Source organism: Alligator mississippiensis, chromosome 3, assembly GCF_030867095.1.
Source record: "Alligator mississippiensis isolate rAllMis1 chromosome 3, rAllMis1, whole genome shotgun sequence".
NCBI lineage: Eukaryota > Metazoa > Chordata > Crocodylia > Alligatoridae > Alligator > Alligator mississippiensis.
In genome coordinates this window covers 127,396,680-127,423,888 of record NC_081826.1, presented here as the reverse complement: position 1 = coordinate 127,423,888, position 27,209 = coordinate 127,396,680, and the positions used below count along the sequence as shown (strand labels likewise).

The 27,209-nt window shown below is 43.6% G+C and overlaps 1 protein-coding gene across 1 annotated transcript; it reads right to left on the bottom strand.

Moving 5' to 3' along the window:
• Positions 1-5,436: 5,436 nt before the first annotated feature.
• LOC132249181 (fibrous sheath-interacting protein 2-like) lies at positions 5,437-15,152 on the bottom strand. The gene is made up of 4 exons (XM_059723526.1): positions 14,995-15,152; positions 14,063-14,152; positions 10,599-10,738; positions 5,437-5,452 (listed from the first exon to the last, which is right to left on the bottom strand). The coding sequence occupies exons 1-4, from the start codon at positions 15,103-15,105 to the stop codon at positions 5,437-5,439; spliced, it is 357 nt and encodes a 118-aa protein (XP_059579509.1). The 5' UTR covers positions 15,106-15,152.
• Positions 15,153-27,209: the final 12,057 nt, after the last annotated feature.

Genomic DNA, 27,209 nt, shown 5'->3' with positions numbered 1-27,209 from the left:
TTTATATTCCATCACAATCCCTAAGGTCAGTCCAAAATAACCTCCTGCAGGTACCACCTGTCGTTACAAAACAGACCTGGTGCACATGTTGGAGGTTCTTTTTAGAAGTTGCTCCTCAACTCTGGAACTGCCTCCCCCTTGAGGCTTGTCCGAGCCCAAGCCTGGACATCTTCTGGAAGTGATGTAAGACCTCCTTGTTTGGGTAGGCATTTAGCAAGTTAGGTTAAGGTCTGAGACACTGTCTGAGGACTTGCTGGTTTCATACTATTTTAATATTTTAATGTTTTTATCATTTAACTTGCTTTTTATTGTAAGACACTATGAACCTTGGGGGAAGATAGTATATTGAATGAATGAATGGCTCCCTTCCATAGTGGAGGGCCACTTACCAGAGGAGGAAACAGAGAATTTGCTGGTGTTTGTACTGTTTGCTGCTTCACAGCACTCCCTGGAGGCACAGGTGGAACAATTGCCAATGTTTCCGCTGTTTTCACATCCACTGTTTTTGCATCCGCTGTTTTCTCTGGGATTCAGGTTGATGGCATTGCCACTGCTGCTGCTGGTGTATTCGGGGCCTGAGGTACAGAGGCAAAGGTTATTGCTTTGCTCATCTGGTTTTTACTTAAGGGAAATTGAGGAAATTTATTATTTCATTGATCTGTTCTATCTTTAAACATCCCTAAAGGAATGTATTGGTTTTACTATCAGGCCAGAATGAAAAGCTAAGAACTTTTCTATGGTTTTATTTGTGTAATTGGGGTAGTGATACAGGTTAAATTAACCAGTCTATACAGTCAAGGAAAAACAGACCTTTGTGTCCCCAAAAATACAGATATGAAGTATCGGCTGCTTCTCTTGCAACTTTAGCACTCTTTTCATTTGATCTGTGCTGCAGAGCCCCCTTGGTATTTAAAAACAGGAATTCAATTAATAACAAAGCAGTTCTGTTCACTAGGAACTTAGGGCCATATTACACATTGCACTTTGAGCTGCTGCAATGCTGACCAGTGTTAGTGCTAGCTTGAGTTTGGAGCAGTCACACCTTAAGGCGAAAAAATGTCCCCCACCTGCCTAGCTGTGACTTGTCACTAGAGGGCTGGTGAGCAGAGGCAGGACTAGAAGCTACAGCTGTGAATGGCCACTACAGGGCTGGTGAGCCAGGACAGGCTTGGGTGGGGGTGGGAACATGAATCTGGGAGGCAGAGAGTTAATGGTCTAGGGTTGGGTACTGAAATGGGAGGTGGAAAGGAAATGGGGGTGGAATGGTAAAAAGAAGGAAGTCAGCCACTACAGGATAAAATTAAAAGAAGCAAAAATAAAGAAATAAAATAAAGAGGAAGTACATTAAAGAAGGTCTCATGTTTTAATAAACTGGTATTTAGGATTGGGGTATGAGGGGTGTTGGCCGTGCTTTCCAGGATGGTTGGGAGGGGGGAGCAGTGAGGGAAGGCACTTTTGGCAGATCTACTCTCCCTGTCCTGGGAAGGAAGCCTCAGCTCATTGGGACCTGATCCAGCCTTAATGTCCACTTTCCTGCTCTCATTGTTCCTCACTCTTGGACCCATCCATGCTCTGTGACTTGGCTAACCGGTATGTACTCTGCAGGCTGTTTGCTGTTGCACCCCTGGGGATAGTCACACTCCCAGAGGTGGGGGGGGAGTTGGCTTGGTGCCAGAACCCTTCTTCCCAGGTAGTAGTGTTCATGAGGTAGAGAGTTTGTCCACTCAGAACAGGAAGGTGGGGGAGGGAACACTGCATCCTGGGATGCTGGAGGACTGCAACTTGGGCAGCTCGTCTGTTGGAAATGGCCGCACATTAATGGAACACGAGCTAAGTAACATGGATCAGAGAGAAACCTGCCCTAGAATGGCATAACTTTAAGCCACCTAAAGTGTGTGTAAAACTAGTTTCAGTGTTAATGTGTGGACAATCCGGAAGTTAAGAGGTCTAGGAACTGCTTAAATAATATGCAACAAGGCCATTAGTGACAGACAGCAGCCAAGACTTCTCTGCAGCACAATACATGTGTCTGGGTGTGCTTCACCCACTGAAGAAAGCCAGCCCATGGTCTAGACTAGGGGTTCTCAAAGTTCTTATGTCACAGCCTGTCAAACCCCAGCCCAGCAGTCACAGCTGACTGTGGCCGGAATTTCCAGCCAGCAGACAGGTAAGGATACCTGCACCCCGGGGCAGGGGGGTGGGCCAGACCCTGCACTGCTGTGGGCCCTGCACAAGGAGCTGTGGCCTCTCCACCTGGCTTTGGGGTGCCACATTTTGCCGATCCGCGGCCACTTCCGGTCTGGCAGCTGACCCGCCGTGGTCCGGTAGCTGATCTGCCATGGACTGGCACCGGGCTGAGGCCCAGTGATTGAGAACCTCTGGTCTAGAAGGCTCAGTGCTCCAATGCCACTGAAATCCTCAGCACTCATATGGCGAGTAGCCTGGTGGTGGACTCTCCGCACAGAAGTCAATTATAGTGTTTTGATCCTAAATGAGAACCCGTCCTTGTTCTATACTTGCCATCAACTACCTGTTCCACAATTATCTTCATATTACAATGAGATCCACCTTTTAAAGCAAGTTTTCATGGGGCTAATAGAGTATTGAGAGACTGTTGTGAATGGGAACTTCCATGCAGTTACGTGCAGTTGCATTTCCACAGTGCATGGAGGGGGTCTCAGAACTGATGGTGGAAGTTGGGCACGCAGAAGGAGAACCATCGTACATAGGTGATAACACAAACACTGACCAACCTGCAAACTTTACCACAGGGTCCTAACAAAACTGTTGTGGAGGAAAGGTTGGGCCCTAGAACCAGAGTTACAATTCACTGGTGCCTTCCACCTGAAGTGCTGAGCTGCTTTTGCTGGAAAATTTTGCCCAGTCATGATGTTTAGCATTTGCACCCTGCTACTGTGCAGATCACAGAATTAAGAGCAACTCCTAGGAGACAAGTGACTAGAGCTTGGGCTGTATGATTTCAAGTACAGAGCCTGCAAACTGTCTGCAGGACAGCAGGACAGAGCTCTATTTCTAGCCAAGGTGCAAAAGTTTTCTAAAAGGTTAGAAACGTTGATAAATAGCAAAAAATATAATTTAATTTGCTTTGTCCTTGAAAACAGCCTGGCTATTTTTGGTGTAAGGTTTAAAACTTTAGTGTCTAGCATAAGCAAGAATTTCAACCCAAAAGTTTGGAGACGCTATGAGCTACTGCAAAAGAAAGATCCATGCAGCCTTCACTCCTGTTGCTACAGTAACCCCATGTACAAAGCCACAGTAATATCCAGCTCAGGGCTATAGCTGGGATAGCTCAATGCTTACCTGTCTCACATTTCCCACTTAGGCTGTTGTCCAAATGCATCTCACTACAATCTGAGTCTTTCTGCAAAATTAAATATGTAAAAGAAACCTTAATCATCATGTTTATGGAATAGTCATCAATGTCCAAATGTCTAATTGGGAGTAGCTATTCATTCAATTCAATTTGATTTATTAAGGATTCTGGCTGAAAGTCATGCTCCCAAAAACAACATAACAGACATACAAACATAATATAAATGTAAACAGAAATAACAGAAATGCAAATATAATAATAAAATAGGGTTGAGCATTACAAAAGCATTATTCCTACTCCTAGAATTAACATAATCAAGTGCAAATATGGTGATAAATCAGATCATGAATCTATAAAAATATTGTGAATAGGCCCACAAGACAATAAAAACAAATATAGTGATAAAATGTATCTGTCGTATCAACAGTAAAGGATGTTTAATGCTGATTGCTTCAGCTTTGTAAGCAAAAATTCCAAGATGGTTTACTAAATATGAATCTGTTTGCTGGAGGAGCCATATTAATTTCTCTCTATTTGAGAAGTATGTTAGTTTCTGCAAGAATGGTGATAAATACTTTTTCTTATGTCATTATATAGAGGACATTCTAAGACCTAATGAATAAGAGCAGGTATCAAGTGGGGTTCCCTAGGGGTCTGTCCTGGGTCTGGCATTGTTCAATATCTAAATTAATGATTTGGAAGATGGGATTGAGTGTACACTTAGCAAATCTGCAAATTGTATCAAGCTGGTAGGTTGCAGACATGCTGGAAAAGTAGGATTATAATTCAGAATTATTTTCATAAACTAGAGAAATGGTCTAAAATTAACCAAATAAAATTCAGTAAGGACAAAGTATAAATTCCTGCAATTGGGACAAGCAATCCTTCAACATATAAGTGCAGGAGTAATGAACAGGGTTGAGGTGATTGTTGCCTCTGTAGATGACATTGATGAGAACAGTATTGGAACACTGCATCCTTGTTCTGTTTTCTGCATTGTTGAATATCCATTCAACATTTGTTGAGCATTGTTGACATACTGGAGAGGTCACAGAAAAGAACCAGAAAAAGGCTCAAGTTTGGAGAAAATGCCAGACAGGGAAATACTTAAAAAGCTCAGTCTGTTTCACTTTAAAAGGAGATTGAGACATGACTTGCTTATAGGGTATTTTCCCCCACAGGGAAAAATACTGGGTGCTACTGGGCCCCATAAACTGGTGGAAAAAGTCGAGAAAGAGCCAATGGCTGGAAACTCAATCCAGGCACATTCATCATATAAGAAGCTGAGCACAAGTTTTTTTACAGTAAGCGTGTTGAACCAGGAGAAAAAAATACCAGAGGTAGTGATGGATTTCCAATCTCTTGAGGTCTGTGAGAGATGCTTTATCTAAACACAAGATCCTGGTTTCCATACAGAGTTAACTGTGTCGAACTGGACGGCCTGTCATAGTGAAGACCAGACTAGGTGATCTAATTAGACTTTCAGGCTTTAAACTCTGAATGAAACAATATGTCTTTTAGATATGTATCATTATGTCACTTTTATTTTAGGTTCAAGACTTGCGTGGGTGATGAATTTCATACCTGTAAAGAACCTCTGTTTTTCTGCATGAAATCATATTCCAATGTTAGTGAAGAGAATGAAGTTTTCCTAACATCGTTTCCACTGAGAACAGAAGATGGACAAGAGGGGCCGACTGCGCATTCTTCTAGAGGATGGAAAAACATCAATATATCATTTTAAATATCTTGTTGCTACACAAAAGAAACGTGAGAGAGTAGAATGTTAGAAAGAATTTATGCCATGAATTGTATGATTCCTATATTTGTGAGAAATGCAGAATTAGATGTAAAAGGAGGGAAATTCTTTACAAGGGACTTCAGAGAAGATAAATGCTTTGGAAGTGAGAAGTAACCACATTTGCAGACCTGGCATGCAAGGCAAAGGCAGAAGACTGTACATATTGTCTTATAGATACCTTCATTTTTAATCTGTAGTTTTTCTGATAAAAGCTTGTCCAGGCTCTTTACAGGACTTTCAAATGCTACACTTTGATAAGAATGCTCTTGCAGTTTCCTCAGGTGGTATGCCATTTTTTTCTCTAGCAATACTCTCTTCTACAGAATTAAAGAAAAACATTAGGTATTTAACATAAGTTTCCTGATCTCAAGAACAAAAGAACAATCTTGAACGCAATGATATTTTGATAATGTTTCAGTTCATACTTTTCTAATATTTCATAATTAAATATATTAGCTATCAGTGTAACATATGTAGATATAAAATATGCTTTGGTTTTATTAACAATAATGAATACCTATGACTGCTTCTAGTTTTCAAATAAAAAATGACTTAATCTGTCACTATTAATAGAGACAGGAAAATTCAACCCAAATTATTCTTCCCTAAAAAGCACCTTTTCAGTTCCAATTCCATTTAGGAAACAGAAAAACAGATGACAAAATCCAATTTCAACAAATGGACTTCTTATTTGTAAGAAACCTGTGTAAGTTGAATTCAGAATCTGAATTTCCCAACAATTATAAACTGGAAATTACTTTTCCCTACCACGTCAAGAATCTTGTATACATTTCCATACACAGAAGTAGTTACTTTGGGCATCTATACATAGACAACGAGGCTGCTCCAATGCACTGTAATTACATCAATCAAGTCTACTAGAGCATGGTAATTACTGCATTCGTGCTTTAGATAAAGGTCCCTCGCCACCATTTTTAAGAGCAGGGATGCTGCTGATACACGAGACACTTGGGATGCTTTATTTAGACTGTCTCTCGGAGCTGCTCTAATAAAAGAGCCCTTGCCCTGCCCTCCTCCCCAAGCATGTGTATAAATACCCTTTGTCTTTGTATAGCTCTAAAGGCCTGCTTTATATGGAGATTGATAGATTACAATGAATCAAGTTATAAAGAAACCAGTTGTAGTGTTAAAATGGGAAATTGATAGTTTAAATTGGTTAGAAATAGCCTGCTCTCTGACCTAATGCAACTGAAGTTGGGACAATCAAACTTATTGGTGCTGCTAACATCTAAATAATTTTTCCTTACATTTCAGACTGGAAACTGTTCTTTTGCCTGCCTTTATGAAATCTGATGCAATCTCTACATCAAAACCATTTAGAATATGTCTCATATTAAAAGGAAATACACTTGATTCTTTTCTATTTGAATTGGAGCTGCATTCTGGTAATGATATGAACTGTTACATAAAGAAAATAAATAGTGGAAGATTAATAGGAAATTATTTCTGAAGAGGGAATTCTCATTAATTTTGAGAGTCAACACAGAACTACAGTCTTTGAAATGAATGAAAACTTAAAATCTCCATAGAAGAATCAAAGAAATCTTGTTACACGGATGGAAACACCAGGAAAACAGAAAGAGCAGAAATCTGGGGCTTCTTTGTAAGTGTCAGATAAAACAAAAACCCCAAACACAATGACTATCTTTCCTCAGCATTTCAGAAAAAAGGTTTGAAGTCATTGAGTGGTACTTCAGACTTTCTCAGCCTATAAAGATGCACGATACTTGGTACCTGACTTGGACTAGACAGCGTGGACAGTCTCCCCCTTATTCCATGGATTACCAGGATCAAGAAAAAGAGGTGAGACAATTTCATTGATTGCATTTCTCTTTGTTTTATATAATTTAGGTAGCTGAAACTTTTCTGCTTGGCTAAGTAGACAGTCAAAAAGCCCGAGGCAGGAGGGACTGCTACCCCGCTTTCCCACCTGTGTGTCGGCGATTTGTGTGGGCCTGGTGGGGAAGGGGGGGCACTTGCACAGCAGGGCTTGGGCCAGGGCTGGAGAGGGGGGCTCTGAATTAGCAAATCTGGTTTGTTAAAGCTTGACTTTACAATCTAATTGGTACCCTGGCAAATTCATACTTTTGACTACATTCAGACATACGTCAGTTCATATAATTCTGTTATGGTACACATATAATTCATAGATTGTAGAATCAGAAGGGACTGGATAGTGAACTCAACCAAGTGAGGGTCACTATCTCCCAGGCTACCATGAACTCGCATGTTCCCCACAAGATCATCCCCTGTTGCTCAGACCAGGTCAAGCAAGGCGTTACCCCTGGTGGGACTAGACACCACCTGGGTTAGGTGGCGGTCCTGCACACAGTGTAAGAACCTCCATGAGCAGCTTCTTTTGGCAGTCTGCTCCTCCCAGCAGATATCTGCGTAGTTTAGATCTCCCATGACCACCGCCTCCCTCGCCTGTGTGGGGTCTGCTAGCTGCCCGGAGAATACATTGTCTAGCTCTTGATCCTGTTGAGGAGGCCTGTAGTAGACCCCCACAACCAAGTCCTTTTTCCCTGACCCCCCCTGGATCCTGACCCACAATGCCTCGGTGTTCCCCTCCTCCGCCCCCGCCTTAATGGTGGAAGATGTATACTGCTCCTTAACATAGAGTGCTACCCCCCACCTTTTTTCCCCACTCTGTTCCACCTATACAACCTATACCCCTCAATGCCTACCGCCCAGTCGTGTGTAGAATCCCACCACATTTCGGTTGGTTCGACTAGGTCATACCGGGTGCTAGGAAGCAAGAGTGTGAGCTCTTCTTGCTTGTTCCCCATACTCCTGGAGTTTGTATAAAGACATTTTAGTCCCCCAAAGGGGGCTCTTGGTGCCCCTGTGCCTTGATGGTGTGTGTTCCCTTTATTACTTACCTGGTGTGGTCTGGTGCCTTGTTTATGGCTTACCGACCCCTTAATACTTACCTGGTGCGATCTGGCATCTTGTTTGTGGTTTACCAACCCTGGGCTCTCTTCGACCACCGGTTCCCTGACTCCCATTGAGCCTAGTTTTAAAGTTCTTCGGAGGAGATCAGGCAACCTGATCTCCTCCGAATTATCCTTCTGTTGCTATTGCCCATGCTAATAAATAATGAACTGTGTAAGTTAGGAACTGTGTACCTTAGAAAGAAATCTCTACAAGGCTAGTAACACTGTTCCATTAACATTGACCAAATGAATACCCAGTCTTCTACATACCCTGTGCTTGAAAATGCTTTATTTAGTCTGCTGCCATTCCCATTCTGATGCCTCTTCAGCAGCTTTGCAAACCCTCAATCAGTATTTGTTTTGGGGCAGGGAAACTCATTCTGCACCCTTGTTTTGGCTCACACTTTGTTTCCCCCAGCAGCAGTTATTAGATATCTTAGATATTAAAATGACTTCACTGTCTTTTAGAACTTCAGCTCATGATAGGATTCAACACGAGAGAGGCTCTTAAGGAAGTTAAAAAAACATTGCTGCTCCAGTCATAAAGGACTTCCTATGAGATTCATGGAATTCCTACAGTGCACTAGAATGTACAAAACAAATTATTTTAAATATGATGAATTTTAACACCATGCAGGTCATTTTTTTTTTTTTTTTGGTCAAAACTTTTAACCTAACACCATCTCTTCATTCTCCACTCTTCCCCCTCCACCCTGCAAAATGCCACCAGAACAAGTGGATCAATCTTTATCAGAGGAGGTATGTATCATACCCCAAAGACCTCAGTGTTTCCAAGTATGGGTAGCTGGTAAGGATTTTTGTAGTGGACACTGTTTCTGTTAACTCCTCTAGATACTGTTCTTGTGGTTTTAATTTTTAGGTTCTTCCTACCAAGACATGTGCATTTTAACAGAAATAATGAAGGCACCTTTTTAGTTTTCTCTTCTCTTCTTTTCCTTTGGAATTCGGCAATTCTTGCTTCACGTTTCAAGTCCTCTCCAATTCTCAGCAGCAGGAACATTTCTGTCTTCCATTCCTAAGCATCACAAATTTATTGCACCAAAAGGAAACAACAAGATGTATGCTGAGTTCTTTGGGGCATATATAATATTTTTTTTCTATTGTTTCTTTCACTGATATTTTTTGTTTGTTTGATATTGGTACATTTTGAAGACACTGGCCAAATTCATTGCTAGCATCAGGTCACTGATTTCAGTGGCATTACCATGGAAACACATTTGGGAAATAATTTTGTAAAAATTGAGTAGTATTTACTGCCACGCAAAGCAGTGAGATTGTTGGGCTGACAGTAGAACAGAATGACCATTTATAAGGACTTTGTTTTTACCCATGCCCTGTATAAACTTGCAAACCTTCACATTTTGATTCCACCCTGGATGTGACCCCACAGATGTTGCTCTTTAATGGAGCCTATGCTCCCACCTTGTGGGAAGAATTTTGTATTCAGAAAAATTCCATTTGTATTTGTTTCAAGCAGTCATTAGCACAAATCCCGTTGTTCAGACTCTCAGTACTGGTGGATACAGATTAGGGTAAACTCTAACTTGATGAATTCAATAGGATTTTTACCTTTGACTGCATTTGAGCCAGGATTTTACCTACAGCTACACAGATGTCTAAGTCAGTGGCTCCAGAACCTTATTGGTTCATGCATGCCAATGTCTAAAAAAAACATGAAGTCAATGGATAGGACATCAAGCTTACATACCACCAGCAGTGCACATACCGCAGTTTGCGAGTCCCTGCTTCATGTGCTAGGACTGGTAGCTGTAAAACTCACGCACCCAAAGGGCATGTTTGTCCAGAAATGTGAAGTCTAAAAGTCTGTCAGGCTTAAATACTGAACTCAGTGGGACTCGTGTGTCTTTTGTTAAAACCATGCATAAGTGTGCACAAAACTGGGGCCATATTCATCAAGTTTTTCAAAATCTTTAGGGACATTCTAGTAAATTAATTGGCTGCTGGCAATGTTAAATATGTGCCAATTGCCTATTTAAGGTATATAGGTTATATACAATTATACTGTCTTTCAGTATGTCTTGTTTCTAACCTCCATTTTTCTATAAAGGAGAACTTGTTTCTTTATCTTTTGTTCACATTGCTTTCTTTCTCGTTTGGCCTGTTCGAGACGACGTTTTTCTTTTGCGATGTGTTCAATTTTTTCCAGTTCCTTACTGATTGCCTCTACATATCTTTTAAAGAAAAATGTAAATGACTGGTAAGAATCAGCTGGGGCTATCTTTCACATCAAATTTCTGCTTACACATTGCTGGCACTACCATCATCTTTGCCTGGATCACTGTTTATTTAACATCTGAAGAATTTACATTAACTTCACAATGTTCCACACACAATTCATTCCTGGAACATTAATCATTTTAATGATAATTAATTACTTAATAATGGAGCATGTATAAATAATGATGCCCAATCCTTCAAGGAATTCTGTAAAGCAATACAGAATATATTATTCCATGTTGTGTACCTGTTGCTCATCAGATTCTCCTGGTCTTGGAAACCTTGTCTTTCTTCTTGTAGCAGCCACTGCCTAAGATGAGAGGTGTCAGCCCCTTCTGGAAGCTCACTGGGCTCTTGTAATGTGGTCACTTGTTTTGCCAATGCTTTCTGAAAATTTGGACCAGATTTTAGGTCTTAATTTACCAAAAGTCCTTTCTCCGCACAGCAGGCTGTGTTCACAGACTTCAAATGATTTACAGAAAATTGTACTTTGCCAAGGGCCAAAGTCTCCCCTTCATCCACCTTATTCTGTAGGTAAGCAGGGGCATCTAATTTCTGCAGTTCACAGGCCAACTACAGATCCACAGTGTCTTCCCCTTTGAGTATGAGGAGAAGCTGAGGGAAATGGGCTTATTTAGTCTGCAGAAGAGAAGTCTGAGAGGGGATTTAATAGCAGCCTTCAACCACCCGAAGCAGGGCTCCAAAGAGGATGGAGGTAGCCTGTTTTCAGTGGTGGCAGATGACAGAACAAGGAGCAATGGTCTCAAGCTACACCACAGGAAATTTAGGTTGGATATTAGGAAAAACCTTCTCACTAGGAGGGTGGTGAAGTACTGGAACGAGTTACCTAGAGAGGTGGTGGAATCTCCGTTCTTGGAGTTTAAGGCCTGGCTCGACAAAGCCTGGCTGGAATGATCTAGTTGGGAATAGCCCTGTTCTGAGCAGGGGGTTGGCAATGAACGACTCATGTGCCTGGCGGTTGAGGGGGCCATGGTGGTGGCAGGAGCGCGGTGGTGGGAGCGCAGCAGTGGTAAGCAGGGCAGCTCCAGCAGACGCCGCCGGTAGTGGTGGGTGTGGGGGGAAGGTGGTGAGTGCTGATCAAGGGTTGGCGACCACCCGCAGCCGCTGCCAGCAGTGGTGGCAGCAGCCATCGAGGATCGCGGGCTGCCTGAAGACTCCGGCGGTGGCAGGGTGTTGAGTGGCAACCGCCCGCAGGGTGCGCCTTTTTGTAGGGGGTGTGCTGCCATGCTCAGGGGGTGCACGTGCACCTGCATGCACCTCCTACGCATCACCCCTAGGGGTTGGCCTAGATGACCTCCTGAGGTCCCTACCAACCTAATTTTCTATGATTCTGTGAGCAACCTGCCGTTTACCACACCACTTCCCTGCCCCACTTGTGCTCAGAACTCTTTTGTGGGCATTTCCACCCACCTTTCATAAAATATCTGGATAAGACAAACTCTTTTTTTAGCCACGTTAAAGCAGAAACTGGGATATGAACCACTAGCAAGTGTGGATAAGCAACAGAGCAATGGGATGCCTGCTGAGTGGTGTAGGCAGAGTGGTCCTCACTGGTAAGTTTCCTTCCTGAAGTCATGTGAACAAGGGGTAGGAATCTGGTCATATACCTCAGTCTTGCAGCTCCTGTGGCCACGTCGGATGTTTGCCCAGCCCTGACTTAAAATACTGCAAGTGCTAGTGGTTGCATTTTATCTTGGCTAAGCCCCAGAGGTCAAGGAGCAAGAAAAGGCTCCTTGCAGCCCTTACACGCTCTCCCACTGCCTCTCCTTGCCTACCTTTACAGAGGAACCACTGCAGCCCCACAATGAAAGCTGAGTTTAGACTTGTACTTAAAACTAGAGGATCCAGTCTCCTGTTTGGAATGAACCCTACAGTGTCACCTTCCCTAAAAGTATGGCACAGAATCCAGGTTTTCTGAGCACTTACAAGTAATTGCTTGGCACTAATGTGAGTTCAAACTGCTTGAAAACAAGCCCTTAACATTTGCTTTTTTTATCTTACAATTCTAATTGTTTGGAGGCTTCCTCTAGTTACCACTGTCTAGAATCATAATTCCTAGACAACCAAATATTCACTCACATTTAATATTGTCATTAATGGCACTGGAAAGACTGCCTTTCAAGAAAATAGGCACTGACCCAATCACGTCATTATAGGTTGTTGTAGCTATGGTTTCTGATTAGACTGAGGAGCTCAAGTCATTCTTCAGTCCTATCAGTGTATACCGTTCTCCAGTGAATATGCTGGATGTATTTTGGTTGGCTGCAGTGTCTGGCTTGTTCAGAGGGATGTGTTCTTTGGTGGCTGTGTAAGATTTCTCCAGGATGCAGGCTGACAATGGCTTACTCAATCTTTTCCTTGTTATTATATTTGTATTGGTGGTGTCACATGTAGGATAGCAAACTGTCTTGGTACACTGGGCCAAGTTCTGGGTGTGCCGTGAGTTGTAGGAAGGACATCTGTGCTGCTGCAAACCCCATGCCCTGCACATAAAGGTGGTCATTGCACTGTGAATTTGCAGCACAGTGGTTGTTTTTGACGTTTGGAGATCCTGGTGTAAAAAAAAAAAAAAAACCCGCACCAGAAAAAAGCAGCAGTGTGCACCACCCAAAACTGTAGCCTAGCCGGCCAGAGCCACACTCAAGCTGCTAGCTAGGCTCTGTGCTCCAGGATTTATTTATTTATTTATTTTTTTAAAAGAAACGTTTCATGTTCCCAGCCAAATCAAGTCCAAATCCGTGAATCAGCCCAGAATCATAAGCGGCCCTACAACCGGCAAACATCTTCCACCCCCACCAGGGGCTTCAAATATTTACAAAGTCTTTTGGCAGGTATCCTATGTGCAGACCCAAGCCTGGAGTCTTGGGGTTTGGATGCCCCCAAGTTTTGCCTGCCCTCAGCCATATGGCTGCAGAAGCAAGCTAGGTAGGAGCCTCTCATTTCCATAAAGTGGGCTTTAAGCTCCAGCACCTCGGTGGGTACTAAATTACGCCAGAAGAACAGTTATCCCTGGAAACACTTAAGGAAAACTACCTTCATGGACCCAGATACATGGTGTTTCCATTGCTGGAGCCTCAGGAAGCCACTAGGACCCCAGGTAAAGCTGCTGGGGCGAGTCCAGGTGCTGGCCCCACCCTCCCCTACCCCACTTGGGATAACTTGCCATGCGCCTGAGCACACATACAGGGGTGTTCCCTGGGGACAACTATCAGTGGCACAAATATTCCTGGTCATGGGGATGTAACCATGGAGTGTGGAAGTATGTACCTGGCGGCACATTTGGGAAGCCCTGTGCCTCTGAAGACCCCTCTAGGACACAGCAAATCCCTCCCTGCCAGTGCTCTGACACTGTCTAGTCCATAGCCTTCTCCTTCACTTCATTGTAAGAGTTTGCATTTGATCTTCCAATGTCCAATCGACTGCTAGAATGTTGTCCATCTCCAAGCTTCCAAGAACCCTCCCAGTTATGGTGGTAACAGTGACCTGGCTTGCCACGCTCAGGCATTATGTCTGTAAGCCATGCACTCCATTAGACACAAGCCAGTTTGTTCTCAATGCCCTGGTAACCTCCCCAGAAAACTTCTCATTCAAGGTAGCTTGTTGGTAAGCCCCAAGGGGAAGCTCTGCAGGAATTACAATCTGATTGCTATTTTGGGCCTATCTTTGGTACAAAACAATAGAATTACTTACTTGTTCTCTGATATAATTGTTTTCAGACTCTATCTTGAGGGTGGTCAGATACTGTCTGTATTCATTGAATTCCTTTAGTGTGCATATTACCTGACCAACAAAAAAATGGTGACTAGGAATGTCTGCTGCAGTCCTGTTCAATCACAGTATTAATACTATAGTTCCCTGAGTAAACTATAGCTCCTCATCCCCAGTTTAGGAGCTGCAGTCCAATGAGCCACATAATCCTTTGAAGGAGGGACCCATGAGAAGTCACATATGCATGTTTCAGCCATCTAGACCAAGAGTGTAACACCTTTTGCTCCCACCCCTAACCATCCCTATTTTCCCTCCTTTCTCCTAGTTGGTGCAGTCATAGCATCAAACCCCTTTTCAGCATAGGATTATCCTTGGGGATGGTTAGGGGTCACCTAGTTGGGGATGCTTTGAGCAGGGGGCTAGATGACCTTCTGAGGTCCTTCCAATCCTTATTTTCTATGATTATGGTAAATGTGCTTGCTAATGTTTTATCTTCTTTATAGTGTGTACAAAGAAAGCTGTCAGATGCATTTACCATGGCAGCAGCTCTCTTTGCCTACAGCAATGTTCATCCTGTTCTTGAAAGACTCTTATAGGACAGTATGGGTTGGAATATGAGTGAGAATCTCCAGAGCATATGGTGTTGGCCTTATTTTTTCATATACTCTGTGTGTAATTTTTTATTCTTTTACACTATTCCCTGAACATCTTTTCATAGCATCTGATAAAGTGAGCTCTAGCCCCCAAAAGCTTGCGCTATATCTTTTTCTACTTTAGTTAGTCTATGATGTGCAAATCTACCCTGCCTCCTAATTGTTTTCCCAATGGAAATTAGTGCCTTTGGTGAGAACAGGGTTGGATTACACTGACTACTTTGACACAAATAGATCTGTAGCACTTATTATTAAACCTACTTTATTGTCATGGGTGATGTAACCTCCTTTTTTCAATTTCCGTAGGTTATCTTTGCGCATGTAGTAGGAACGCAAGTGGGGATCGTGTAGACTTCTGTATTTTGTTGTCATTAAGCGACTGTAAGGATCCCCAAGATTGAAACAACCCAGGGGTCGATAAAGCTGTAAAAACATATATGCAAAGGTCTGAAGAGAACATTAACTGTCTGCCAGAGAGATAAAAGACATTTCACAGTTCCTTAAACACATGGGCCAGCCTTCTCAAATATGAATGTTTTGAATTGATTCCTGCTTTTAGCAATTACATCAGGTATGAATTTTATCCTAACAAAAGATTTCTATATGAGGGAATAACTGGTATCCGAGTCTTCAACTTACCTACCTTTAGGTAATTACTCTACTAGTAACTGGTCTGAAATTGGTAATTACATTAGAAAATTTAAGTTACTCCACTAAAATACAGAAAATGTATTCTATGTTTAGTGATGATTATAATTAGGAGACACTCCCTAGTTTAGAAGATGGTCCCTCAGTTAAGAACTAGCTAACTAGCTAGTCAGTTAGTCAGAGAGACTTAGGGTCTGTGGGGTTACTTACTGCTTCAGAATAAAACCTGTGGTACAGTTCTTCTCATTCATACATGCCTTTGTTTACAGAAGGTGGTGATTTAGTACGTGGTGGCAGGAGAGGCAAATGAAAAAGAACTTGAAACAATTTGAGATCCAAAATGGAAAAAAGAAGTTGGAAACAGTGCAAGGGGAATAATGCCTCCATGTGGAAGGACAAGGGCTCTGCCTGCATAGTTACAGTCCAAGGACAGTTAGTCGTGGAAGTCTTGCAAATTCCACCTGCCTTTCTACTGTTGAGCAATATAGCAGAGAACTGGAGGGCATTCAGACAAAGGTTTGAGTGGTTGCTAGCAGCCACAGGGGCAGAAAAGAAAAATGACAAATTCTCAGTTCTTGTATGTTGTAGAGGAAGCAGTCTTGGCTGCTTATAACACCTTTACCTTCAAAAAAGGTAAAAATATGAAATTAAGTAAAGTACTGTCCAAATTTCAGGAGTACTGCATGACAAAAAAGAATGGGACTCTTGAAAGATGGATTTTTTTTAAATGAGCAAAAAAATAACGGGGGAAATATAGTTCAGCTATAGAGACTGAGTAAGAACTGTGCTTTTGGGAACTTGACAAAATCTCCGATTAGAAATTGGATTATTTATGGCATTGAAAACCGTCTATTACAAGAAAAGCTATTCTTGTAAGGGAGATTGGTCCCTAGAAAGGACTATCCAAATGTGCCAGGCAGCAGAAACTGTGGAGCCGAATGAACCAAATGGGGTCATCCATACAATAGGCATGAAAGAATGTGGCCCGAAGAGGCAATCTCACGCAGTGGAATTTTCCATTGGTAAGGAGCTCTCAAAGAGAGGGAGAGCTCCCAGGCAGACATGCAGCAAATGTGGAAGGCAGCACGGACCCAAATCTGCTGCTGCATTTGGAAAGCTGTTTTACCTGTATCAAAAGGAACCATTTTGCCAGGTGCTGCAGATCCCGAACACAAAAATCTCAAGTGAATACAGTCATTGGTGGATATAGAATTTTGAAAAGGGGGGTGCAGATGGTGAGGTGCATCATCACATATAACACAACACAGATTTTTCTCCAGCTAAAATAAACTTGAAGCTTTACCAATGCACTAGGGACCTTGGACTATATAATTCAGTTTGAGAGTGAAGTAAAAACAAATATAACTCCACAGGAATTAGTTAAAAACAATGTCCAGGGCAGGGAAATTGGAACTTCATTACTAGGAGCAGCTGACAGACATAAGAACTGCAGAACAAAGGATAGCATGATTGGATGATCATCAAAACCATTAAGAAGAAGAAAGAGTTGTTAACACCTGTGGAGTGAAGACTTTAGAAGGGATCAGGTAGATTCCAATGAGCCTGAAGTCAACTGACTCCCTTAGCACTGCCTGGTGATGAACATGCTGCTGCCACTGCCAAACAGCTGGTTTTAAACTTTGGGTGGATCAGGAATCAAAGGGGAGTGTAAGCATCAGTGCACCCTCCCTCCTCCTGATCCATCCCTAAATACAGCTGAGAGCATACCAGAAAAACTGTATGTAGCTAGGATAGAATCAAAGAAGTGACACCTAAGGAGGTGACACCAATTTGGAGCCAGACAGCTTGTGAAAAACTGAATCTGGTTAAGTGTGTGCTCATAGTACAAAAAGACACAACATTTATGCCTTCTGATGATCCCCCTTTGGTTGTCATGGCCCAAATCTTGATAGATTTATTTTTAGGAAGAAACCAATTATTCCAGGCCACAACAAGGAATCCTTATGGGAAGAAACATACCTATGCACACAAATACATATACCATCATGCAGACGTAGGAAATCAACCTCAGCAGTCTGTAAGTAATTACCTTTGTTCTATGTGCAGAAGCACAGCTGCCAGAAATGCAAGTCAATTGAATCCCATCATAAGGTCTCAAGTCCATGACTACTTGGAGGAAAAGCTTCCCACCAAAATGAACTCAGAAACTGAATCTGATACTTCAACATCAGTCTGAGAAGAAAGGTGAAACCTCTTGAAAGATGCACAGACTTGTTAAAAGAGCTGCAGAAAAGGGGGGGGGGGGGTGGTGAGTGGTAATGTGAATGGTAAAGACTAATTCCAGAGTAGAGTTCTAGTAACGTCTCCTCTGCAGACGGTTGTTAATGGAATTTTATGTTAATTTTATGCAGTTATTAAGAGGAGAAAATGTAGTGATAGTTATAATTTAGAGACCTTCACTAATTTAAGAGAGTGCCACTGGTCCCTCAGTTAAGAATTATTCAGAGACAGACAGGGTCTGCGGGCATTGCTTACTGCTCCAGAATAGAACTCGTTGTGTAGTTCTTCTTATTCACTGGTGCCTGTGTTTATTGAACCTGTTGATCACTACAGTATGGTATGAAGATGATTTTGCACCTGAAATGAATTGTGCCAATATGCTACATATGCATTCACATCTTTCTCTTGAAATTTGTGTCTTTGGAAATTCACTGCAGCTGCAAAACTGTAGATGCTGTTCACGGTAGATACAAGATTTCACTTGCCAAAAATTGAAACCTGGTTTGAAAATCAGACCCTAATACTGTTTTAATCCCTAGTTACTTTACAATAACAACAACAACAACAACAACAAAAATCTATAGCCAAATCTCAGAAAAAATTACTAGCAAAGATAACACCTCAGGCTGTAATCATCAGACATGCAAGAAATTCTCCAAAAAAAAAAAAAATCAAAAAAAAAAATCAGTCTTTAGCTGAAACCAGGCATGGAAAATATCAGCTGAAATGTTCAAAGTTTGCCAGAGATAACACTATTTTCAATAGTTTATATAATGGTAAGCTTAGGACAACTTCAGTAAGAGGCAGTGGCCCAGCCCCACCTAAAATATTTCTATTATGGAACAACACTGTATTTGAAAAATTTAAGAAAAAAGGGTATCTAAGCTTTGTTAGTTGCCGTATTTGGATGACATTTATCCCTAAGATAATGTTTGCTGAGCTAACTTTATTGTCATCCCTAACCTAAATTAACCTGTTAGTTAGTTGTAGACATGTTGGCTACATGGGGCTTCAGTAAACTATAAAGAAAATGTAAGAAACTATGCCACACAAGTAGTTATGGAATAACCTGCTGAGGGGGAAATTTCCTTCAACATCCCCCGCCCCCCCCCCCCCCCCCCCCCCCATTTCACAGCGGCTGGCTTAGGCTCTAAAGTATGAAGCTTTATTTATATCCCTCCCAAAACTCTTGTGGCAATGTATTTCATAGCAACAGCTTTAAAGAACCCCAGTTACTAGTAAATATCTTTCCAGCAATTTTCACACTATCACCCTGAAGAAAAGGCACACAAGTCCTTTAAAATGACTTTACTGGCATGGAATTGGAGAGCAGAGCTTCTCTTGGAGTCTTTTTATGCTCTGAGAAGTTTTGGCCTCGCTTAGGGAGCTTGCCACAATGTCTCTAAGACAGTGAGATGTTTCAGTGAATTTCCAAAGAGTTCTTAAATCCTGGATTTGGGAGAGACCAGAGATGGGATTTGTCCTTAACCCAGATTATGGATGTATGCAGAGGGTAGCCATGTGATGGTTGCAGGGAGGAAGAAGAATTTAAAGGGGCTCGAAAGCACCTGAGTGAACCATGTGGCTAACATCTTCCAGCTTGACTCCGTCTGCTACCTGCTTTTTAGGTTGTATAACACTGGGTAAGGGACTCTGTGCAACTAGGACTCTGAGTTCAGAAAGCACGTGACAGCTGAAGGTCCAGGGTTGGGATGAAGCAAAGCATTTTAGACCAGGGGGGGAATCACCTATGAACAACTTCTGAAACTGCCAGGATCAACCATTGGCAGACAAGGTTCCTTGGGTGAATCTGATATCTTTTATTAGACCAACCCAAATAGTTGGAAAATAATTATTAAGCAAGCTTTCAGGTTCAAAAACCCTTTGTCAGGCTAAAAAAGTTTCAGCAGTTGGTATGTGCTCTTCCTGGATGGAATGAAAAGTAAAGAAGCCAGTGGCTGGGTTGGTATGCATACAAGACAGGTAGTCAGTGAAAATGCAGATTGAGGAGTCAATGGGTGAGAGACGGGGGGGGGGGGGGCGGAGAAGGGGGGTGAAAGTGGAGAGATACCTGGGGAGTCAGATGTCAGGCAGGTTATAATGTGTCAAAAATCCAATGTCTAGGACTAAATATAGACATTGGATTTATGACACATTATAACCTGCCTGACATCTGACTCCTCGGGTATCTCTCCACTTTCATCCCCCTTCTCTTTCTCTCTCTCTCTCCCTCCCCCCCTGCCTGTCTCTCACCCATTGACTCCTCAGTCTACATTTTCACTGACTGCCTGTCTTGTATGCATACCAGCCCAGCCGCTGGCTTCTTTAATTTTCATTCCATCCAGGAAGAGCACATACCAACTGCTGAAACTTCCTTAGCCTGACGAAGGGTTTTTGAACCCGAAAGCTTGCTTAATAATTATTTTCCAACTATTTGGGTTGGTCTAATAAAAGATATCAGATTCACCCAAGGAACCTTGTCTGCCTATGTCCTTAGACCAACACGGCTACAACCGACACCCAGGATCAACCATTCACATCTGTGGCATGGTGGAGCTAATCTGGAACTGCCAAGGCCTTTAAACTGCTCCTTCATCTTTGCTGCCAGGTGGGGATACTGGTAGGGAAAGCTATGCCAGATGCTCCTTTCCAGAGTGCATGGTAAAGGTGTTGCTTATTAAAGCAGACTTTTCTCAGTGCCACAAGCAACAAGATTTATCATGGGGGTTCCCCCACCTAAAGGAGATTCAGCATTTGTGGCTGAGCAACTGACTTGGCTTGTGACTGTTTTTTTTACCCCTGGTTCCCCCATGCTGCTTCTTGATATAAAACACAGGTTCCCCATAGGTACAGGATCTCTCAAAATCCTTAATGAGCATGGACAATCCTGCTCTCATTTCAAGAACACTTCTGTGAAGCTGCTGTTCCAGGTAGAAAAATACTCTGTGTAGTTTCCACATCCAGTGTGGACATATCCATGGCCATTACAGGCTGTGCCAGTGGAATTGGGTATTCAGGTCCTAATTAAACAACCTTCTTGACTGTGACTATAGAAGACAGGCCTGGAGGTAAAGTGCCTTCTGGATGAAAGAGTCCCTGTGTAATTTGTTTTTATTAGAGCTGAGGTCAACTGAGGTTGCTTCCTGTGGATACCATGAACAGCATTGAAGCTACAAGCTGCCAAAGTTGGTCTTTGGAAATTCCCTCCACAACGCTTATGGTATCTTGGGTTAAATCATAGGGGCAGCTTTTGAGCTGAGTCATGCCTAACGGAGTTCTTTCTTATTTTAGATGCCTGCTGGGGAACAAGCAAGGACTTTGGAGCCCTACTGATCTGGATTGATTCTTAGATGGTGGTGCCAGAAAGGAGAAAACAGGTATCAGCATCTGCAAGTTAGTAGTATCATAGAATCATAGAAGTAGGGTCGGAAGGGACCTTGTAGATCTTCAAGTCCGACCCCCTGCCTGGGCAGGAGGGAAACTGGGCTCAAGTGACCCCAGCCAGGTAGGCATCAAGCCACTTCTTAAAGACCCCCAGGGTAGGAGCCAGCACCACTTCCCTTGGAAGTTGGTTCCAGATCCTAGCTGCCCTGACTGTGAAGTAGTTCTTACAGATGTCTAATCTAAACCTACTCTCCAACAACTTGTGGCCGTTATTCCTTGTTATCCCGGGGGGCGCTAGGGGAAACAAGGTCTCCCCCAAACCCTTCTGGTCCCCCCTAGTGAATTTATAGACGGTCACAAGGTCCCCCCTCAGCCTTCTCTTGTGAAGGCTGAACAGGTTCAGGTCCCGTAGCCTCTCATTGTAGGGTCTGCCTTGCTGTCTCCAGATCATGCGGGTGGCCCTCCTCTGGACCCTCTCAATGTTGTCCACATCCCTCTTGAAGTGGGGTGCCCAGAACTGGACACAGTACTCCAGCTGTGGCCTGACCAGTGTCGCGTAGAGGGGGAGGATCACCTCCTTGGGCCTACTTGAGATGCACCTGTGGATGCACGATAAGGTCCGGTTAGCCCTGCCGACCGTGACCTCACATTGTCGGCCCATGTTCATCTTGGAGTCAATGATGACTCCAAGATCCCTTTCTGCCTCCATGCTCTCAAGAAGGGAGTTTCCCATCTTATAAGTGTGCTGCTGGTTACTAATGCCCAAGTACAGCACCCTGCACTTGTCAGTATTGAAACGCATCCTGTTTTTGTTAGCCCAACCCTGCAACCTATCCAGGTCTTTCTGCAGTCTTTCCCTCCCTACTAACGTGCCCACCTCACCCCAAATTTTGGTATCATCAGCAAATTTAAACAGGTTGCTTTTCACCCCTTCGTCCAAATTGCTGATAAAGAAATTGAACAGTGCGGGCCCAAGGACCGAGCCCTGGGGGACTCCGCTGCCCACTTCCCCCCAGGTTGAATATGACCTGTCCACCACCACCCTCTGAGTACAACCCTTCAGCCAATTTGCAATCCATCTGACTGTATAGGCATCAATACCACAGTCACCTAGTTTTTTAATGAGGATGGGGTGGGAGACTGTGTCAAAGGCCTTGCTGAAGTCCAGAAAGACTACATCCACGGCGACACCTGCATCCAAAGCTTTTGTGACCTGATTGTAAAAGGCAATCAGGTTGGTCTGACATGACCTGCCCCTAACGAAACCATACTGGGTTCAATATGACCAACTAGCATTGAAAAATACATGAACAAATGGAGTGGTGAGCTTAGAATCATAGAAAATTAAGGTTGGAAGGGACCTCAGGAGGTCATCTAATCCAACCCCCTGCTTAAAGCAGGACCACCCCCAAATATATCATCCCAGCCAAGGCTTTGTCTAGTTGGGTCTTAAAAATCTCCAAGGATATCAATTCCACAACATCTCTGAGCAGCCTGTTCCAGTGCATCACTACCCTCCTGGTGAGAGAGTTTTCCTAATATCTAACCTAAACTTCACCTGCTGCAACTTGAGACCATTGCTCCTTGTTCAGTCATCTGGCACCACTGAGAACAATCTAGTTCCATCCTTTTTGTAACCACCCTTCAGGTGGTTGAAGGCTGTTGTTAAATCCCCCCTCAGTCTTCTCTTTTCCAGACTAAATAAACCTATTTCCCTCATCTTCTCCTTAGAAGTCATTTGCCCCAGCCCCCTAACCAGTTTCATTGCCCTCTGTTGGACTCTCCAATTTGTCCACATCCTTGTGTAGTAGGGGGGCCAAAACTGGACACAGGACTCCAGATGTGACCTCACCAGTGCCAAATATGGGGGACTAATCACTTCTCTCGATCTGCTAGCAACACTCCTCCTGATGCAGCCCAGTATGCTGTTAGCCTTCTTCACAACAAGGGCACCCTGTTGGCTCACATTCTGCTTCTTGTCCACTGTAACCCCCAGGTCCTTTTCTGCAGAGCTGCTGCTTAGCCAGTCAGTCCCCAGCCAGTGCTGGTGGATAGGATTGTTCCATCCTAAGTACTTGTCCTTATTGGACTTCATGAGATTTCATTTTGGTCCAGTCCTCTAATTTCTTGAGGTCTGTCTGTGTGAATCCTAGCCCTACCCTCCAGCATATCTACTATTCCACCCAGCCTGGTGTCTCCTTCACCCTTGCACCCAGAGCACTGTAGTCACTTTGATCTGCTCAGAGTCACCCCTGGTAGTATCACTGGTGCCCACACGGATGAGCAGCATGGGGTAGTAATCAGCAGGCTGGAGGATTCTCAGTAATCCTTCCGTGACATCTTTGATCTGGGCTCCAGGCAAGCAGCAGACCTCCTGGAAGAACAGGTCAGGCTGGCAGATGGATTCCTCAGTTATCCGCAGAAGGGAGTCTCCAACCACCTCCACCTGTTGCTTCCTCTTGGTGGCAGTGATCTTGACCCTTCCACCCTTGGGCATGCCTGGCCTGGCCTTTTCTACTAATGGGATATGCTCCTCCTCTTCTGTTGTTAGGGCTTCATATCTGTGCTCCAGGCAAACCACTGCAAATGGGGATGAAGGCTTCTGCTTGCTGCCTTGGGTCACAAGCTTCCAGTTTCCACCTTCCTGGGCGTCCATGTCCTCTTCCTTCTCTAGCGCTGCCTCTGGCATGCCTTCCCTCGCAGTCCAGCACTGAATTAATGAAGTCCTCATGGTGGAGGATGCTTTGGAGCCTTGCCATTTCCTTCTGTAGCTCTTTACTGCTCCCTGAGGCATACCATGAGATGACACTGGTCTTATCACAGGCACTCCCCCCTTTCCCACCACCCCCAGCTGTCACTGGAAGGAATCTGCAACCTGCAGTTTCCACAGCGCAAAATCAAGACCTGGGTGGAAACCTTGACAGTGGGGGGGTCCTGCCTGGACAGACACCTCACAGGAGCAAGCAAAGTTGGAGATGGAAGTGGCAGTAGCTCTGGCATTGCAATGTCCTCCAGCCATCTTTCTGAGTCTCTCAAATCTGTCACCTCTCTCTTCCTGCCCCTCTCTCCAAACAGGCCTTCCCTAGACAACTCCCCTGTAAGCTGGCCCATGGCACTGAAAGATTCCCTCTTCCCTGCTAACCTACTTCATCTCAAAAAGCTTACAGTGACGGAAGGTGAGAGAGAGAGAGAGTGAGAGTTTCCAGGCAAACTCCCTAGTGAAATCCCCCTTGCTCTGGACTCTAGTTAAACAAGGGGCTTAATTATTCATCTAACTGCTGAGTTTTAGCTACTGATGCTAAATATACATAGGTTAGTTACTCATATTTATGGAAAGAGCTTACCTTAAAGGCTCTCCTTCAAAGAGGGGGCCAGCAAACTGACCTGCAAACTTTCCTGGTTGCTTACTCCCTGGTTGCTGGTGGAGTCTCCTTTTATATCCTCCTGGGCCTGGACTGGCTCAGCCCCCTTGTTAAGGCTTTTGTTAGAGACCGGCAGCAGTCACCCAGCTAGCAGCATTCCTAGCTGCTCAGCACATATGCCCAAACACACAGCCCACCAAACACTTGGCAAGCCAAATACACAGACAACCCTAGCTCACTTACCTACCTGGAGCAGGATCTGGTGCCTGGCTCCTCTTACTCCTCCCCTTCCTCCTGTTGCTCCTAGCAAATTGCTTGCAAACTTCCCTATTTGCTGTCCCTGTTCTCTTGCTCCCTGGTTGCTCGGGGAGCCTCCTTTTGTACCCTCCTGGGCCTGGACTGGCTCTACCCCCTTGTTAGGGCTTTTGTCAGACACAAGCAGCAATTGCCCAACTAGCAGCACTCCCAGCTTGCCTCTGTTAGAGGCAAACATAGAATTGGTTCTGCAGGTCTTCTATGCCAGATCTGAGATCTGTACTTGAAATTCATGCCTGTGTTGCATATTGGCAGGGATTTTCTAACCTTAGAGGATTTAGACACCCCTTTGAAAATCCTAGCTGTAACTACTGGCAGTGTCAAAAATGCAGGGTCAGTAGCCTGAACTTAAGGAGGAATATTATAATTTCCTGAGCGAGCTTTCTTTTGTCCAGTACTCCCAATTGGCTAGAAATTGAAAAGGGTCTTTTGGATCCTGCCTTTTGGGTAGTGATTTTTGGAATTCCTCTTATTTCTGCCCTCCACATCCCCAGTGGCATGGACTCAGTAGTTTTCTTTGATTACTTGAAGCATCTTTTCCTGATAAAAAGGTACCTAAGAACAGTAACACAGCTCAGAAATACCAGGGCACATTCTGCCTGTTACAGACAAGAAACATATATAATATCTGAAAGCTGTACATTGTTAGAGAAATTCTACTTTGCTAGGATAAGCAGTTTTCCCATTGACCACATCTGTTTTCAGTGGTGTTTTACACTGGGAAGAATTTAGTCAATATACAGAGATACATGAATAATGACAGTGAAAAAGTCAACTGTGATTTTCCAGAATACTCTGCATATTTAGTAGCAAGAGGGAAGAGTAAAGAAAATTAGATGTGCATTTGGTACTTTCTATATTTAATTTTTTACCTTTTCTCCCAGATTTGCTCTATAGAATAATGCGTTGGAGCCTGGTAGCAAAGGTATCTTGATCCCAAGGGGGATGTCCAGTAGCTGAGTAGGTCTTAATCTTAGTAACTGCTTTCTGTGACCAATCTAAAAAAAGAAAAGCCACAAGATTTCAATCTGACATTTTAATAGTCCACTTGCATTGGAATGATCATAAACAACCTTTACAGTTTAGTAACCCACACATTAATTTCTACAAGAAAGCAAATGGCACAGCTCTCTAATGGCAAGATATTTAAAGGCTGGTCTTTTTTTCTGAGCACAGAATTTGCAGGTGCAACTGAGATCAATGCACATGACTTCACCTTTATTTTGGGTATTTAAATAACTGAGGGCCTAATATGAAGCCCAGTGAGGTTAGTGCCAAAAAGTAAATTGCAACTGTGGATAAAAGCCACAAGCTAGGAGAAAATGAGACCTGAATATTTAGTCCTAAATCTATATTTAGAATCTAATACTGCCATGTGTTCTGAACCCTAACATTCAGAGCACCCCAAGAAGAAAAGAATCAAATTAGTAAAGAACATTGTATTTTGTGAACATCATTAAGAAGAAACAGGGAAGGAGCTTTGTTGCATGCATTGCTATCCACCTTCTGCTCCTGTCAGTTATTTTTACATATATATCAATCTCCTAGCCCTCCCACTGAGGCTAAAATCACCATTTCGTCCTCTTCCCCTGCAAGTCAAATTCTATATGCCTTCTCCATTTCCCCACCAGTTCCAGATGCTTAGCTGTTGTCTGGAATCTGGAAGAGAGACTGTAACCTCCACTCCAATGTAAAATCTCTTCCCTCCATCCTCACATCCCCTGCTCCAGTTTCCCTCCCAGCCTTGCTTCCTCTGTTTGGACTAACCCCACTAAAAAGCCTTATGTATCCACTTCTGCTCCCCTGGGCTCTCCCCACTTTGCATGCCTGCACTCACTTCTCCCATCTTCTCTTCCAAACTCAATTGCTTGTCTGCCAACCGGGACCCAGAAGAGAGATAGTGGTCCATGGCTGCCTTCAGTTCCCTCTGGCTGAGATGCTCTACCTCTGGCCTCCAACTCCAAATGCCACCTCGGAGCTTTGGACCCAACTTCTGCTTCTGATCTGTGGTTCTAGAACAGTTTAGCATTGTTGCCCATGTATGATTCTGGCACGATGGCTGAAGCTCCAAGTATTTTAGTGGACAGATTTTGGAGACCCTAATTTCTTGTCCTTGAGTTCAGTCCTGCTGCCTCACATTTAACTTAGCATGGGCTGCAGCCACTTAGCCAGCAGCTGCAGCTTAGCAGAAACTCTGTAGACCATCCTCATGATGGCCCCAGGGTGCAAAATAAGGGGGAGCTTTTGGGGGCTGAGCCCCCCGTAAGAGATGAGAGACCCCTGTAAAATTTGAAAATCATAACCTGCAGGGGGAGGGGTCTCTGGATTGCTCTATCCCCCTCCCTTGGCTTGTTGTTATGTTTACCGTGATATTCAGCAGTTTCCTGTTCTTTGGTGTAGAAACTTTCCACCTTTCATTTTTTTTCATCTAGGCTTATGAGGAGGCATTTATGGATTCAGTAATTGTTAGGATGGGGACTGCTGCAGCATAGCTCCAGATGGGAAACTTGGTGCAGATAATCATCA